Raw genomic sequence first — 16053 nt, 5'->3', positions numbered from 1 at the left:
GAAGTCAAGCAAGGTTACCCCTAACTGGAGTTTTCTAAGACTGAGAGATAAAGACCCACCCTTTTTGACTAATATTTCAGTAGTGTGGACCTCAACAGAATAGAAAACACATATGGAGTCTTGTTGGAAAGCAGTGGTGGCTATCTTGGGCTATCCATTAGAATTTTAGTGCTAAGTCGAATAGTTCTGAGAATACTAAGACTATAGGACAATGGCAGGTCACCCCAAAAGAATGACTTAAGATGCTGCAGGAGTGATGGGAGAGAAGGTTATATCGGTAACCCAAAAGTATGTCTTGATTTGTATTCTGCCTAAAGCACTGATATGTGAAGCTGTGCACTATAGGAGAATTTTCTTATCTAATGCATTATGTGAATTATGCATTATATTTCTTTCTATGACCTCCACAACTCCTACAAAGATATTATGTATTCTATATCTGCAAATGGACTGTATATTTGAGATAATTACCTATGACTATACTGTGTGCAAAATGTTAAAAATTTAGAATGGGAATGGGAAAAAAGTGCAATCTATCCAATGGGACTTGTAGTGTCTGCCTTTTTTAAAAAATTGAGGGAGATACCCAAGGGGATAGATGTGTTAATATGGTTACCATGTTCTATTTATTGTGAGGGGAGAACACATTTCCAAAGCCCTGTGCACTAAAAGAGCAGCTCTAAACACATCTAATTTAAACAGAAGGATGGCAACCGTCTCCAAGGGAGGTTTGGAGTTTTTGGTTGTTTTTGTTTTTTGGAGGAGGGGGTTTAATTTAAGTATCTTGCCCAGGGTCACATAACTAGTAACTGTAAAGTACCTGATTCTGGATTTGAACTCATATCCTTCTGAATCTAGAACCAGTGCTCATCCACTGAACTATCTAGTTGCTCCCTTCCCTTTTTAAATAAAACCAGAAGAAAATAGTTATTTTCTTTTATTAGCTACCATCCATTCAATGTTCAGTAGGAAAATCATATAGATAGCTACTATTTTATTTAGACAGAATGGCATATAGGTAGTATGATGAAAGACTGGATCAAGAGCAAAACAATGGTCACCAGAGGCTGTATGACCAGAGATTGGACCAGGAGTGTCTAAGCTGTAGAACAGGTACAGAGCAACCAAGAAAAGGGTGGGAGAATGAGAAAAAGCCAAGTACTGAGCTGGGGAATAAGGGACCAAGTCAGCAGGATCCAGAGCTTTGGGAGTCCTCTCCATATGGCATAAGTGACTGATAAATCCTGTTTTCACTATGTTGAGGAGATGAGCAATCATTCAGGAGGAAAATTAGGACTTCCACAGGAAAACCAACTCTTCTACCCATGAGCTTTACAACCACAAGCACTTAGTTGTCTTCTCTGAGACTCAATTTCATTGTCAGTAAAATGGAAACAATTCGTAGCATTACCTAATTCACAGGGCTAATGTAGGAAAGTGCTTTGTAAATTTTTCAGTGTTATATGATATTATTACTATTATAATCTGTGAAAATTTTGTGTGAAGCCATGGATGAGAATTCAAAAGAAGAAAAGGCACAGAGTTGGTATTATCTCAGGGGTGGAGTGAATATTCACACTTAAGAGAATGAGATCCATTAAGGTATAATAATATACCATGAACAAATAAATGAACATTGATGCTGAGTAAGGAAATCCTAAGGTATTTTTCCTTACCTCAGCCTTCCTTTTCTTTTTTGCCCTTTTATAAAGTGACAGTTGTTTTTTCTTGTCCCTCCCAGTATAATTCCTGCAAGTTATTTGCATGCTCAGCAAATCCTGTAGCCTAGTAGCCAATTTAAGCAACTCTACAGAATGTTCTCAAACATGCTTCCAATCAACACACATTGCTGCCATCCAGCGTTCACTGGCAAACACTGCCATTTGCAGGTGCCAGATGCAACGTGGGTACTGGGCTACTAGGTTACTGGCAACACATCATGTACAACCATAGCACAAAAACAATTGCCTTTTATTTTCCCCTCTGGTACACAGTGATATAATCAGATTAATACAGCTCAAGACTAAGAATTGCCAAGAAAATTGTATTGCTGTCCCTTGGTTTATACCCGAATGAGCAAACCAACTGAACTAATTCAAATGTGCAGTTTTCTCCTAAGGCCCTCAGGATTTCCTCCTCTGCCTCCCCATCTTTTATAGTTAATGATTTCATGATCTATAGAGAAAAATTAAGCCTATAAAAGCCTTCAAGCAAGTTTTCCCCTTTTGAATCTCTCTGTCTAGTTACTTTTTCTTCTAAACAATCATTGAATAAAATCTTGTATTTTGAAAAATCTAACTTCATAAATATATGTACATACCTAAATACATACACAACTTCATATACAATTAGGGCATCTTCATTTATCTAAAGAGGAGTCTTGCTCAGATGCTATTTCTCTTCTTCCATCTCTCCCTTTCAATAATTATATTTCTCTCTCCTGGGCCATTATTTATGAACTATCCTTTTATTGTGGTATTTTGTATTTGTATCAACTTTATTTCTGAACATATCTTCCCCTCTCCTTCTTTAATCAACAAGCCATTTCTTGTAACATAGAAAAAAAGAAAGGAAGGCAGGAAGGGAGAAAGAAAAAAGGAGAGAGGAAGGGAAAGGAAGAGGGAAAGAGATAAAGGAAGAAAAAATTCAGGGAAAATTAGCAACATATCAATTTAGTTAGTACATGTCACATTTCGTAATCAATTGTATCCGAGAGAGAGAGAGAGAGAGAGAGAGAGAGAGAGAGAGAGAGAGAGAGAGAGAGAGAGAGAGAGAAGAAATCATATTTTCATATTTTCTCACTGTCCTCCAGGGTCAAACTTGTTGGTCATTATATTCATACAAGCTTCAAAATTTTTTGTACTTTCTGTTTACATTGTTTTAATGACTGTCTATATTATTTTCCTGCTTCTGCTTAATTCACTCTGTATTGATTCATATATATCTTTCCAGGCTTCTCTAAGTTCTTTAAATTCCATTATGCCTATGTGCAACAATGTATTTATTGATCTCCAAAATTATAGACACCCTCTACCAAGTCAGTATCCCAAAGACATCATAACAGAGGGAAAAGGACCCACATGTGCAAAAATGTTTTTGAAGCTCTTTTTGTAGTGGCAAAGAACTGGAAATTGTATGGACACCCCTCAGTTGAAGAATGGCTGAATAAGTTTTAGTATAATAATGTAATAGAATATTAATGTTCTATAAGAAAGGATGAGCAGTTTGATTTCAGAAAATCCTGGAAAAACCTTTATGAACTGATGCTGAATGAAGTGAGCAGAATCAAGAGAACATAATAGATAATAACAAAAAGATTATAAGATGATCAACTGTAATGGACTTGGCACTTTTCAACAATGGGGTGATTCAAGACAATTCTTCCACATCCAGAGAAAGAACTATGGAGACTGAATATGGATCAAAGCATAATGTTTTCCCCCTTTTTTGTTGTTTTTATTTGCTTGTTTTTGTCCTTTTGTTTTTTCTTCTTTTGATCTGATTTGTGTGTGATAAATATGGAAATATATTTAAAGAATTGCACACTTTTACCTGTATTGGATTGCTTGTTGTCTTGGGGGACAGGGGAGAGAAGAGGGAGAAAAATTTGGAAGACAAATTTTGCAAAGGTGAATGTTGAAAACTATCTTTGCATATGTTTGGAAAAATAAAATACTATTTAAAAAATAAAATGATAGACTATTTTATTTCTAATAATTTGTCAAATACTCCTATGAATATATTGAGATAGAATAGGGCCATTCGGCTTTTAACCTTGCTTATTGGTGATTTTTCTGGATCTGAAAATACAGATATTTTTAGTTAATTTTTAATCAATTCAAAATTATCTTTTTGAAGAAGACTAGATCAATTAATTTACAGCTCCATGAATAGAGAATTAGTGTGATTCATGAACTATTGGAGAGGCTTTAGTCTAAGCTATTCAGCAGTATATTGAATTCGTTTCTCCAACACGTTATGAAGTTAGTTACCTGCATTTTGGCAACAGTATGGCCAGTTAGAAGGTCTTTTTAAATGCTTTAAAAAGTGGCAAGTCTTTTCTATAGAAATCCTCATTGAAATAACAATAACAGTTATGATTTACATAGAATTTTAAGGTTTAAAAAGCATTTTCCATAATTTAACTCAAAAAATCTCCAGAGTCATAGTGTACAAAAAGATATAGGAAAAAGAAACAACAGTTGCTGAGAGCAACAAACCATGCCAAGAGGAAGTAACAAGGTTAAAAAGATAGACAAAAGGAAGAATGGAAGAAAAAACAAAGTGACTTACATGATGGTGCAAGTTCATAAACTAGCAATTGTGTAATTAGGCTAGATAATGGTAATAGCCTTCAGTTGGAGTTCACTGTGAATGACTTGATTCTTAATCAAGGACTCACTCTTATTGCAAAACATCTTTGTGGTAACTCATATCCTCCCTCTCTCTCTCACTCCCTACCCCCCAATCAGGTGGATGAGACATTTATGGATTCTATCTTGAACAAACAATATATCAAGAATCAAGTAATCCAATTGACGTGAGTATATTTAGAAAATACAAACTGGGCAAAGGTAACTTAGCAAGCATAAGTACGAACCAATGAATGGCAAAACCAAATTTAGTAAACTTCTTTATTCTCACAGACTTTTGACATCAATTATTTTTTAAAAATCAGGCGCTAAATCAGCAGCTAAGAAGATTATCTTTTTTTTTTTTCTGTTGTGATTTCCAAGAACAATCGACACTACTAAAAAGAAGTACAACTTGTGGTTTGGGGTAATATCTTTTGTTTTTATTAGTTGTTTTTCATTTTGTTTTGTTTTATTTTTGGTGTTTGTAATGTACCCAAAGATTATAGTGGAATACTAACGATCTTTAGAAAATCAACTGAATGACTAAAAAACCCTAAAAAACAATAAAACCCCATATATTACAAACATATCAGAAATGATTTCACTTCTCAGACCAAGACTTCTTTTGTGGATTAAGAGAAAATTAATCCCTTTTCTCAGGGACAAAAAAAAAGCTTCTAGTTTTCCTTGGCTGATGGTGATTGGATTATTCAAAATGGTTTACAGTATTTCATAAAACAATTCATTCATGTCTCAGGATGAGATGTACAAAATTCCCATTGTGTTAAGAAGGAGAGTCTTAAACTTGAACCATTGAATTTGGAATCATAAGACCTGAATTGAAATCTCAGCTCTGTTATTTCTCATCTATGTTCCCTGGAATCATAGAATCAGTCTGATTTTCCTCATCTGATTTTTTTTTCTTCATTCTTGAAGAGGAAAAATTACATCAGTACAAGTAGGGATGGCCTTGTATTCAGGCCAGAAACCGTGAAGGTTTTCCCTTCTCAGACTGATTTTTTTTTTGAGTAAATAGAAAAGGCCTATTTTACCTTATTTCTTTCCTATCCTTAATCACTGAATGGGTATAATTTCAGACAAATCGAGACCTGGAAAGCCCTTAGTTTAAAAAGTCCAAAGTTTTCTACTGCATGTGAGATCAACTCCAGTCATCCTGTATGTCTTGCCACTGGACAGTGGCATAGAATGGATAGCTCTAGAGGGTAGATTAAGGCTGGTGACTTTGCACATCTATATCTCATTTAAATCTCATTCACTTGCAAGTCAAGACATCATCTTCCTGAGGTCATTTGTCTTCTTTTAGAACAAAGGACAAATAATAACAACAGTGATACTGAAATAGTGTGGATTGATCCATTGAGAACTTACAGGTAGTATGGTATAGTAGAAAGAATATAAGACTTGGGGATCAAAAATTCTGAATTTGCATTCTACTTAATAGCTCATACTTACGTAGCACCTTACAATTCACAAAGCAATTCATCCCACAGCAATCCTGACAAGTAGTAACATAATTATTATCATTTCTATTTTGTAGCCCAGAATCACAGATATTAGGTGACTTCCAACTCACAAAGCTAGTAAATGTCAGAAAAAAAAAGATTCAAATCAAGTTCTTAATAAATCAGTGTGCTTGTTCTATGCCATACTACATCTCACTTATTAAATATATAATCTGGGCAGGTCCTTTGATATTTCTAGCCCCAAGCTAATGAATTTAAAAGCTTTCTATCCTAATTTTGAGTGACAAGTGCTGAATCACTGCAATAAATTTATCTTAGAAGAGTTCATTCGGCATCTTGTTTGATATCTTGTTCTCATTGACTAGATGTTTTTGATCAAATCATTTAAGTCTAGAGATGTTCTAGTGGGTACAGAATGCATACACTAAAAGAGAATTGTTTGTCAAATTGATATGAAGTACAATCTAAAGTCCTAATCTTCAGATTTCATATTGTGTATGAAATAAAATACATAGTATTAACTAAGAATTTTTCCCCTGGGGCTAAAGCAGTTCTGATGGAGTAAAGAAGAAGGTGACAGGATGTGCTAGTAAATTTGTCATAACTGGCTCTCTGAAAAGCACACAACACTTCTAGGTATAACTTATTTCATTTGTATTTTCTCTACTAGTTTCTTAAGTCTAGATAATCTACAAACAACAAATTAAGCCTGATTTGTAGTATTTGCAATTTTATGAGGGATGATGTTGACAAAGAATATTTAATTATGGAGAAAGCACTAGGAAGTGAATTGAAGACATGGGGCATGAGAACATTATACAAGACAATCTGAAAAAGAGGACCACAAGATGAGTTAGGGGAATAGAAGAAAAGGAGGAAAAGGAAGAAAAAGGATTCCAAGAAGGAAGTGTTATCCACTCCAAAACAGAACCTTAAGCTCCTTGTAAACAGGACTTTTTTTTTTCATTAATTGTAGCCCCAGCACCTAACAAAATGCTTGTCATATATGTATACTATGTGTGTATATGTACATACATGTACAGTAATCAATTCACAAATCCCTATTTACCTTGTACTAGTTACCGCTCTGGTGAAATACATGAAATATTTTACAAATGATCCATAATTTCTACTCATTAGCTAATCCCTCTCTTCCCTTCCCCCCTACTCTTATTTAGCCTGAAGAATTTGGGAGATTAGTTTTTCTTTAGCTTTTTATTCGTAGAATTTAAAACACAAACCAACACACAGGAAGAGAAATAAAACTTTTTATCAGACTTCTAGGCAAATCTATACCAGAACATGAATCACATAAATAGATTTGAAAAATAGCCTGGAAATTGCTAAATTCTCTCAATTTTGAAATAATTCAGCTCTATGATATTACATTAAACCAAGATATTATAAGTACATACCACTCTTCACCACATCCTACTTTATGACATCACTGTCATACATTTATTTCCCTGTGCACCTAACCTGACATACCTTCTGACTTAGTAATTTAGTGAATAATATGGAAGGAAAAACAAAAGCAAAAACAGGACAACTGTCTTCTGTGAGATAAGAATGAGAAGAGTAAAAAATTAAGATCATGTGGATGAGTGAATCAAGCCATCACTATGTCAAAAAATTCAAAATTATTCTGCTCCACATAGGTATCAAATGAATGAATAAGTTCATAAGAATTTATTAAATATGTATTGTGTAATAGCCATCTTACTAAGCCCTCTGTTATATACAACTTACGATAGGAAAAATACATTTGTCATACAATAAAAGTAAGGAGAATGGATAATCCACATGTGACAATGATATCTTTAGGATGCCAACAGAACACAAGAAAGGCACCTAATACCTTGAATTAAACCCTGTGGTAAATGTGGTGAATGGATAGGAAGAAATGGCAAGAGTTATAAAGGAAGAGGAAGTAATGATAGGTTGAACCTGCATCACTGAAGGGAATATCTATATTGAAGAGATCATAGATCCACTGCAATATGTACAGTTTATTCTTCCACCTGCTGATGGAGCTACAATGATAAATATGACATGTTCTCCTACCTCAAGAAGTTTGCAATTTAGTAGGAAGAAAATAAGGAAATTATAGAGAGAGAAAGGCAAAATAAAAATTAACATATAACTGTATAAAATGAACATAAAGGGTTTTAAAATCAGAAAATAATCTAAGTATTTAAGAGCATAAAATTTTAGCACTAAAGATAGCCTCAAAATAGCCTCAAAATCATGCTGTTAAATATATATATATATATATTTTACAAATGAAGAAAGTGAGAATCCATGTTAGGTTCATCAAGCTGGGGCTTGAACTCAAGTTGTCTGATTCCCATTCTAGTAATTTTTCTTCCATGGTATCTCCCTCTGTCTTTTTGTGTTTTGCAGGCCAGACACAGATGGTGTGAAAGCAGATGTTGTGATGGTGTTTCAGTTTCCTTCCAATGAGAGAAGGGAAATAAGAGAGAAAAAAATTCATAACATTTTACATCAGAAAATAAGGAATACAAGAGCTCTAAGGATAAATGCTTCATCCCTTCAGCTCAGTGGTGAGTATTTATTTTTCCAATTATTATTAATTCTTGTATTAAGGCATTTACTTATAAATAATATATATATACATATATATATATGTCATTCTTCCACCAAATAAATAAATGAATAATGGATGACAATGAATAAATAAAGAAAAAGGAAGAGAAGAAATAAGAAACTAATAAATATGTGGCCAAAATGACATAGCAAGCAAAAAAACATCTTAATAAATGAGCAAATAAGTAGGTACATAAAACAATAGATAAATAAAGGCAGGCAGGCAAGAAGGAAGGAAGGAAGGAAGGAAGGAAGGAAGGAAGGAAGGAAGGAAGGAAGGAAGGAAGGAAGGAAGGAAGGAAGGAAGGAAGGAAGGAAGGAAGGAAGGAAGGAAGGAAGGGAGGGAGGGAGGGAGGGAGGGAGGGAGGGAGGGAGGGAGGGAGGGAGGGAGGGAGGAAGGAAGGAAGGAAGGAAGGAAGGAAGGAAGGAAGGAAGGAAGGAAGGAAGGAACGAAGGAAGGAAGGAAGGAAGGAAGGAAGGAAGGAAGGAAGGAAGGAAGGAAGGAAGGAAGGGAGGGAGGGAGGGAGGGAGGGAGGGAGGGAGGGAGGGAGGAGGGAGGGAGGGAAGGAGGGAGGGAGGGAAGGAAGGAAAGAAATAGGTAGGTAGAGATATAGATAGATAAACAGACAAATAGATTGATGATAGATAAGATAAATAGCATTCAATATTTTCCTTTATCTGTGTATGTTCAAGTTGTTACTTTTTAAAAAATGAAATCTTAGTAAATCTTAGTTAGGTTATGGAGTAGCTTTTATTTTCTGCTGAATGAAGCAATTAATGGTACACATTCCAAAATAGTGGAAGTAAATGTTTATCAATAAGAAGTACTAGCTAGGCTGTCCTAGCTGTTGTCTCTGTGACTAAGCAACTGAAAAAACCTATGGTGTTTTGCAACTTCTGCATTTTTAGTAGAATCTGGAACATAGTCAAAAAACTCTTTTGTTTAAAGAATTGGTAGGATGTTATATATACTATTTTCCCCAAAGGGATGAAAACATGAATAGCAAAAGCAAGTTCTAACAGATAGCTACCTCCTTGTACTTTGGGAGTTATATTAACTCTTTGGTGATCACTAGATCTTTCTAAATAGGTTTTACAGAGCACTAACCTTAAAAATTATCATGTTTAATTTTAATTTTAAAAAATTATTAAAATTATGTTGTCCTAATCAAAGAAAAAAAAAGGAAAGAATGTGAAAAGTGCATTGTAGACTTTCTGTTGCCTTAGGAAGCCAATTCCAAAAGACATTGTGAGAACTACCAGATAATGGCCACGCTGCATGGATGTCATGGGTTGTGGAATTACCAGTACCTAAAGCACCTCCAGTTTCATGAGCAATGGTGCTCTTTCCATTAATGAAGATTGCAATCCCTCTCTAACTAAATAGATGATCTACTAGAGCTGTAACATTTTTCATTATTCAAGGTGCCCTTGTGAAGAGGCACTCTGAACTTAGCTAGGAAGGCCCTCCTGAAGTAGTATATTTGTCATTATAAGAGAGGACTGGTGATTATACCTCATACTTAGGGATTCTATAGTTTGATAGCACCAGTCAGAACTTGTACTTCCCTGGAACAGTCTCAGTGAACAAGGGATAATCTCTTTTATTATTATTATTATTATTATAGCTTTTTATTTACAAGACATATGCATGGGTAATTTTTCAGCATTGACAATTGCAAAACCCTTTGTTCCAACTTTTTCCCTTCCTTCTCCCCACCCCTTCCCCCAAATGGCAAGTAGACCAATATATTAAATATGTTAAAGTCTATGTTAAAGATAATATATGTATGCATGTCCATATAGTTATTTTGCTGCACAAGAAAAATCAGACTTAGAAATAAGATAAAAATAATCTGAAAAGGAAAACAAAAATGCAGGCAGACAAAAACAGAAGGATTAGAAATGCTATGTTGTGGTCCACACTCATTTCCCAGAGTTCTTTTGCTGGGTGTTTCTGGTTCTCTTCATTATTGAACAAATGGAACTGATTTGGTTCATCTCATTGTTGAAGAGAGCTACATCCATCAGAATTGATCATCATACAGTATTGTTGTTGAAGTGTATAATGATCTCCTGGTCCTGCTCATTTCACTCATTTCACTCATGTAAATCTCTCCTGGCCTTTCTGAAATCATCCTGCTGGTCATTTCTCACAGAACAATAATATTCCATAACATTCATATACCACAATTTATCGCCATTTTCCAATTGATGGGCATCCACTCAGTTTCCAGTTTCTAACCACTACAAAGAGGGCTGAAACAAACATTTTGGCACATACAGGTTCCTTTCCCTTCTTTAAGATCTCTTTGGGATATAAGCCCAGCAGTAACACTGTTGGATCAAAAGATATGCACAGTTTTATAGCTTTTTGAGCATAGTTCCAAATTGCTCTCCAGAATGATTGGATGCATTCACAACTCTACCAACAATGTATCAGTGCCCCAATTTTCCCACATCCCCTCCAACATTCTGCATTATCTTTTCCTGTCATCTTAGACAATCTGACAGGTATGTTGTAGTATTTCAGAGTTATCTTAATTTGCATTTCTCTGATCAATAATGACTTGGAACATCTTTTTATATGGCTAGAAATAATTTCCATTTCTTCATCTAAAAATTATCTGTTCATATCCTTTGTCCATTTATCAATTGAAGAATGGCTTGATTTCTTATAAATTAGAATAAATTCTCTATATATTTTGAAAATGAGGCTTTCATCAGAACCTTTGACTGTAAAAATGTTTTCCCAGTTTTTTGCTTCTAAGGGATAATCTCTATCCCATGATGAACACTTCCTCCCCAGCACATTCTATAGTCCAGACAAATCAGCATGTTTTCATATTCCATCTCCATTCTCCTTGCCTTTGAACAACTTCTCCCCATTCCTTTTTTCTACTTTCTTTTAATTTCTGCCTTATAGAATCCTTCCTTCCCTCCAGAGTTCAGCTTAGATGGTACTTCCTATGGAAAGGCTGCCTTGTTACCTACTCAGTTTACCAATGAACTTCCCCTGGAAATTACTCTGGATCTACCTTGTCTATATTTTGTACTTACTGACTCTCATTTTGTCCTTTACTCCTTAGCCAAACAATATGTTATAAGACACTGTAAGGTAGGAGTAATTTCTTTTTTATCTTTTTAGTTCTACAACCTAGTATAATGGCTAGCACATAGTTGTTGTTTAATAAAAGTTTACTGCTAACAAGTCTCAAGGGAAAACTTTAGCTGGAGGTAGCCGATGAAGAGCATTAATTCCTTATGAATTTAAAAGACCAGGTTACTGGAAATGATATATAAAGTAAATTCAAGCACGTAGTCTGATTTCCTTCAGCCCCATTACCTGACTTGCACTTCTGTTAGGACATAGGTTGCTGAGCTAATACTTATATTCCTGTCCTAGAATATATAGTCTAACAAATGGAGAAATAACCTGAAATCTAGACGATTTTGTTCTGTCATGACTTATTGAGGGAATCACCCAATATCATTTGACCTTTCTCAACTTCTATTTTATCATCTGTAAAAGGAAGATAATTAATTAATATGAAGATTCAAAAGAATGTAGAAAATACTTTTGAGACATAGGTGCTACATAACTACAAACTATTACTATTCTGTAAATTGTTCCTTAGGATTAGAATCATTGCAGTCTAAAATTATTTATGTAAATGAAGGGCATCAATAACTGGAGACTAACTCAACAGAATTCAGTCCTTCCCCTGCCCTGATTTGTGCTTTTTAACCAAAACATAAAACAGTGTCTCCCTCTAAGAAAAAGAAAAAAAAGTTCCTTATGTGAATAATTATTATAATCACTGACATTTATGTTAACATTTTCTGGTCTGTAAAACACTTTACATATATATATATATATATGTATATGCATATATGTATATATATACAGTCTCATTTAACCTTTACAACGACCCTATGAGGTAAGTGGCATATATATATAATATACATAATATAATTATGTATATATATGTATTATTAGTTATATATATATATATATACATATATGTATGTATATATATATATAGGTTTTATTCTCCAAATGAAGAAACTGAGACTTAAAAAGAGTGAATGACTTTCTCATACTCATATAACTGAAAAGTGTTAGAGGCAAGATAACCCAGGTCTTACTTCCTTGCTAGAACATTGCTGTTCCCCATATATCAGACTGATGCTTTACATACAAAGACAAAAATCTAAGAATAAGGCAGTTTGAATGAAGAATGGATAAATATTATTTCAAAATGCCTTTTAACTGTTAAAAACCTCTTCCCTTGAGAGAAAATATCTTCCTCAACAGTCTAAGACAGCTTTTAAAATTCTTACATGGTCTAAAACTGTCAGGGAACCCAAAATAGGCTTAAAATTTCCTATAAGAACTACAAAAGTAAGGCCTGTAACAGGTTGTTCTGTGCATGATAATACCAACTCTTAGGAACTTCCATTTAAGTTAGTAAATGACTTAATCAAATAAAACCTTGAGAAAAAAGCTATTGACTTCCAAACTCAAAGGGGTAATTTTCAGTGGTGGACAGTAATGCTTTCTTTCCATTCTAATCTAGTAAATAACAATAATTGGACAGAGTGAAAAGCCAGGACAAGTGCAACATCATCCAATGTAGGTTTGACTACTAACTAGAATAATTATTATTTCTCTGAGACAATAACAAATTATGAGTGTCTACCATGTTGTTTTTGCCATTTTTCTGTTCGACAGATCTACAGTGAAACTAGCCAAGCAAAATGTTGACTTTAGAAGCACCATTAGTCCTTTGGGCTCTGGTAGAAAAGGCATTTGTTCATCCTTACCAAGTGATATTGAAAGGATTATCTAGCTAACAAGACAAATAAGTGAATTGTTATTGGAAGCCAATATACTAAAGCTATAGGCAGAACTGTGAAGTCATGAGTTCATTTTTTCATCATGTCTTTGTTTCTCTGCTCCAACCTGGTCCAAAAAGAATTCCTCTGTTAGAATGTTTTCTTGGTGTTTTTTGTTTTGTTTTGTTTTGTTTTCTCTTTCTTCTTTTTTTTCCCCTTTATTTGCTTTTCAGAACTTCTACTTTGGTGCTTAATTAGAGTTTTTATTTTGGTGGGTTTTAATTTTAAATAAATGTTATTTACCTTATTGGATAAAGGTCTATTTATTTCAAGGGTAGGTAGGTAGCATAGTAAATATAGTTCTGGGACTGGAGTCAGAAAGAATCTATGGTCTCAGACACTTAGTTGTTGTGTGACCCTGGATAAGTCACTTTACCCTGTTTGTTTCAGTTTCCTCATCTGTAAAATGAGCTGGAGAAGGAAATGGCAAAGACTTTGCCAAACCAATATCTTTGTCAAGAAAATGTCAAGTGGGGTCAAAAAGAGTAGAACATAAGTGAAAAATGATTGAATAGAAACCACAAAGACAACTACTTCCTCCTATGTTTTCTAGTGTTTTTACCAGCAGAAGTGTTGTATATTTTCAATAATTTTTCTGTCTATTAATATTGGTTTTTTCTTGTTCTTATAGTCAATATAATCTATTTGAATAGTTTCTTTAATATTGAATTAATCCTACTTTCCTGGTATAAATCCAACTTGTTGGTCATTGTATTTAATAATTGTGACACATTGCTGTAGTCTCTTCACTAATATTTTATTTAAAATTTTGTGTCAATGTATATTAGGCATATTAATCTATAGTTTTCTTTAAAATTTCATGTTGAATTTATTCATTTGTCCTTTCTTTTATGGTGATTATATAAACTTAATATAAGTACTATTTTGACTATGTTCCAAAAAGTATTGGAATGATTGTTTTTATTAGCATTAATGAAATTACCTAATTTTTTGTGATTTGTTTTTTGACTCAATGATTCTTTGGGTTTGTCATTTAATCTAGCTAGTTTTTAATCTTTTCTAATTGACTGTGATTTTATTGCATCACAGTCACTAAAGGATATGTTTAATATTTCTACTTTTTTGCATTTCTTTGTGAAGATTGTACACCTTATACATGTAGAATTCTTGTAAATGTTCCATGCAAAGGGAAAAAAAAATGTATACTCCCTTCTGTCTTCACTCAATAATCAATAGAAATCTATTATCTAGAACTTTTCTAAAATTTTATGGGTCTTTAACTTGTTTTTTGTTTAGATTTATCTGGTTCTAAAAGGGGGTGTATTGAGGACTTCATTATTATTATTATTATTAGTGTTTAGGCTTTTTGTTGTTGTCATTATGGCTTTCAGATAGTCCAATGATTCTGAAATTTTTTTCTTGCTCTATTTCCGTATTAGATGTTTTGATATGAAATATCTATGCTTTCTATTTTTTCAGTATTTTGATTTGAATACTTCTTATTGTTTCATACTCATTAATTTCTATTTAGTCTATGATAATTTTTAAGTACTTTATTTCTTCTTCCAAGTCAATCCATTGAGGCTTTCATTTCTTCTCCAATTCTTTTTGTTAGCATTTCAGTTATAGAATAATTTTAACTCTTTAAAAACTTGATTAATTTCTTCCAGGAATTCTATTTAACTTTGAGTCCAAGCTATATTTTTCCTTAAGCCTTTGTTTATGGATGTTTTGGAATGATTTTTTTCTTCTGAGTTTGACATCTTAATTATTATAATATTTTTCATGATGTGAATATCATGATGTTGTTGTTTATTAATTCTTTACTCTTAAGCAGGGGTTCTCAAACTACAGCCCCCCGGGCCAGATGCGGCCCCACTGAGGACTTTTATGAGGCCCACCAGGTTATGGCAAATGGGCTGAGGGGCAGAAACAGAGTGTGAGATTTTGTTTTTACTATAGTCCCGCCCTCCCACAGTCTGAGGGACAGTGAACTGGCCCGCTATTTAAAAAGTCTGAGGACCACTGTGGCTTGGTGTTAGGGACAGGTCTTGTGCATTTCTGTAGGGAATTCTGGGCTTAGTTTGATCCTAATTTGTTTTGTCTGGGGTCCTTCTATTGCTTTCTCCAGGAGTTGAGTACAGTATCTTACAAATGATCAAGACTAAGAACCTGCAAATTTTCTCCATACAGGAGTTTAATTTAGGATGAAATATGATCACTGCTTAGCCCTAATCTGAGTATTTGGAGCTCCCGATGCTATTTTATTTTGGAGAGTAATGAGGATACAAGTGTAGGAGCTCTGGTATATTGCTATTTGTCTTGGGCCTTAGCCCCTTTCAGCTAACTGAAGGAATCTATAGGTTCAGAGCCTTGATCCGGGCTCCTTATTCTAGTTTCTCATTTATAGGCTTTAAACCAGGTTTGGAAGAGAGAGAAAGCATCAATAAAGACTTCCAACAAAAAGTGTCAGTTCACGTGACTCATGGAACATCATGATATACATTATGATATAGAAAGAATTAAAATTATAAATAACTCAAAAGGCCATGGAGGAATGCAGTATCAATATGCTCTAGTACTTTACTGTACTTAAAATGAATTGAATTTAAGAAGTTATATAAAAGATATCACAAGAAAATGAAGACCCTGGGAAAAAGCCAGATCATATATCAAGGTTAAAAGATCCTGAAATAGATATCCATAACCCAATATATTTAGTACATTCTCTGAAGAATTTATGTGAA

The 16053-nt window shown here is 33.9% G+C and overlaps 1 protein-coding gene across 2 annotated transcripts in view; it reads left to right on the top strand.

Moving 5' to 3' along the window:
• The window catches only part of TMPRSS11A (transmembrane serine protease 11A), a 75716-nt gene that overhangs the window by 29905 nt on the left and 29758 nt on the right, over positions 1–16053 (top strand). For both annotated transcript variants that reach the window (XM_074274089.1, XM_074274090.1), the window contains exons 4-5: positions 4473–4540; positions 8243–8403. In XM_074274089.1, coding sequence (XP_074130190.1) covers positions 4473–4540; positions 8243–8403 — 229 coding nt within the window. The remainder of the gene's footprint in view (positions 1–4472; positions 4541–8242; positions 8404–16053) is intronic.

This window comes from Sminthopsis crassicaudata, chromosome 6, assembly GCF_048593235.1.
Source record: "Sminthopsis crassicaudata isolate SCR6 chromosome 6, ASM4859323v1, whole genome shotgun sequence".
Classification (NCBI taxonomy): domain Eukaryota; kingdom Metazoa; phylum Chordata; class Mammalia; order Dasyuromorphia; family Dasyuridae; genus Sminthopsis; species Sminthopsis crassicaudata.
Note: the sequence above shows the minus strand (reverse complement) of the source record. Positions and strands in the feature narration are given on the sequence as shown.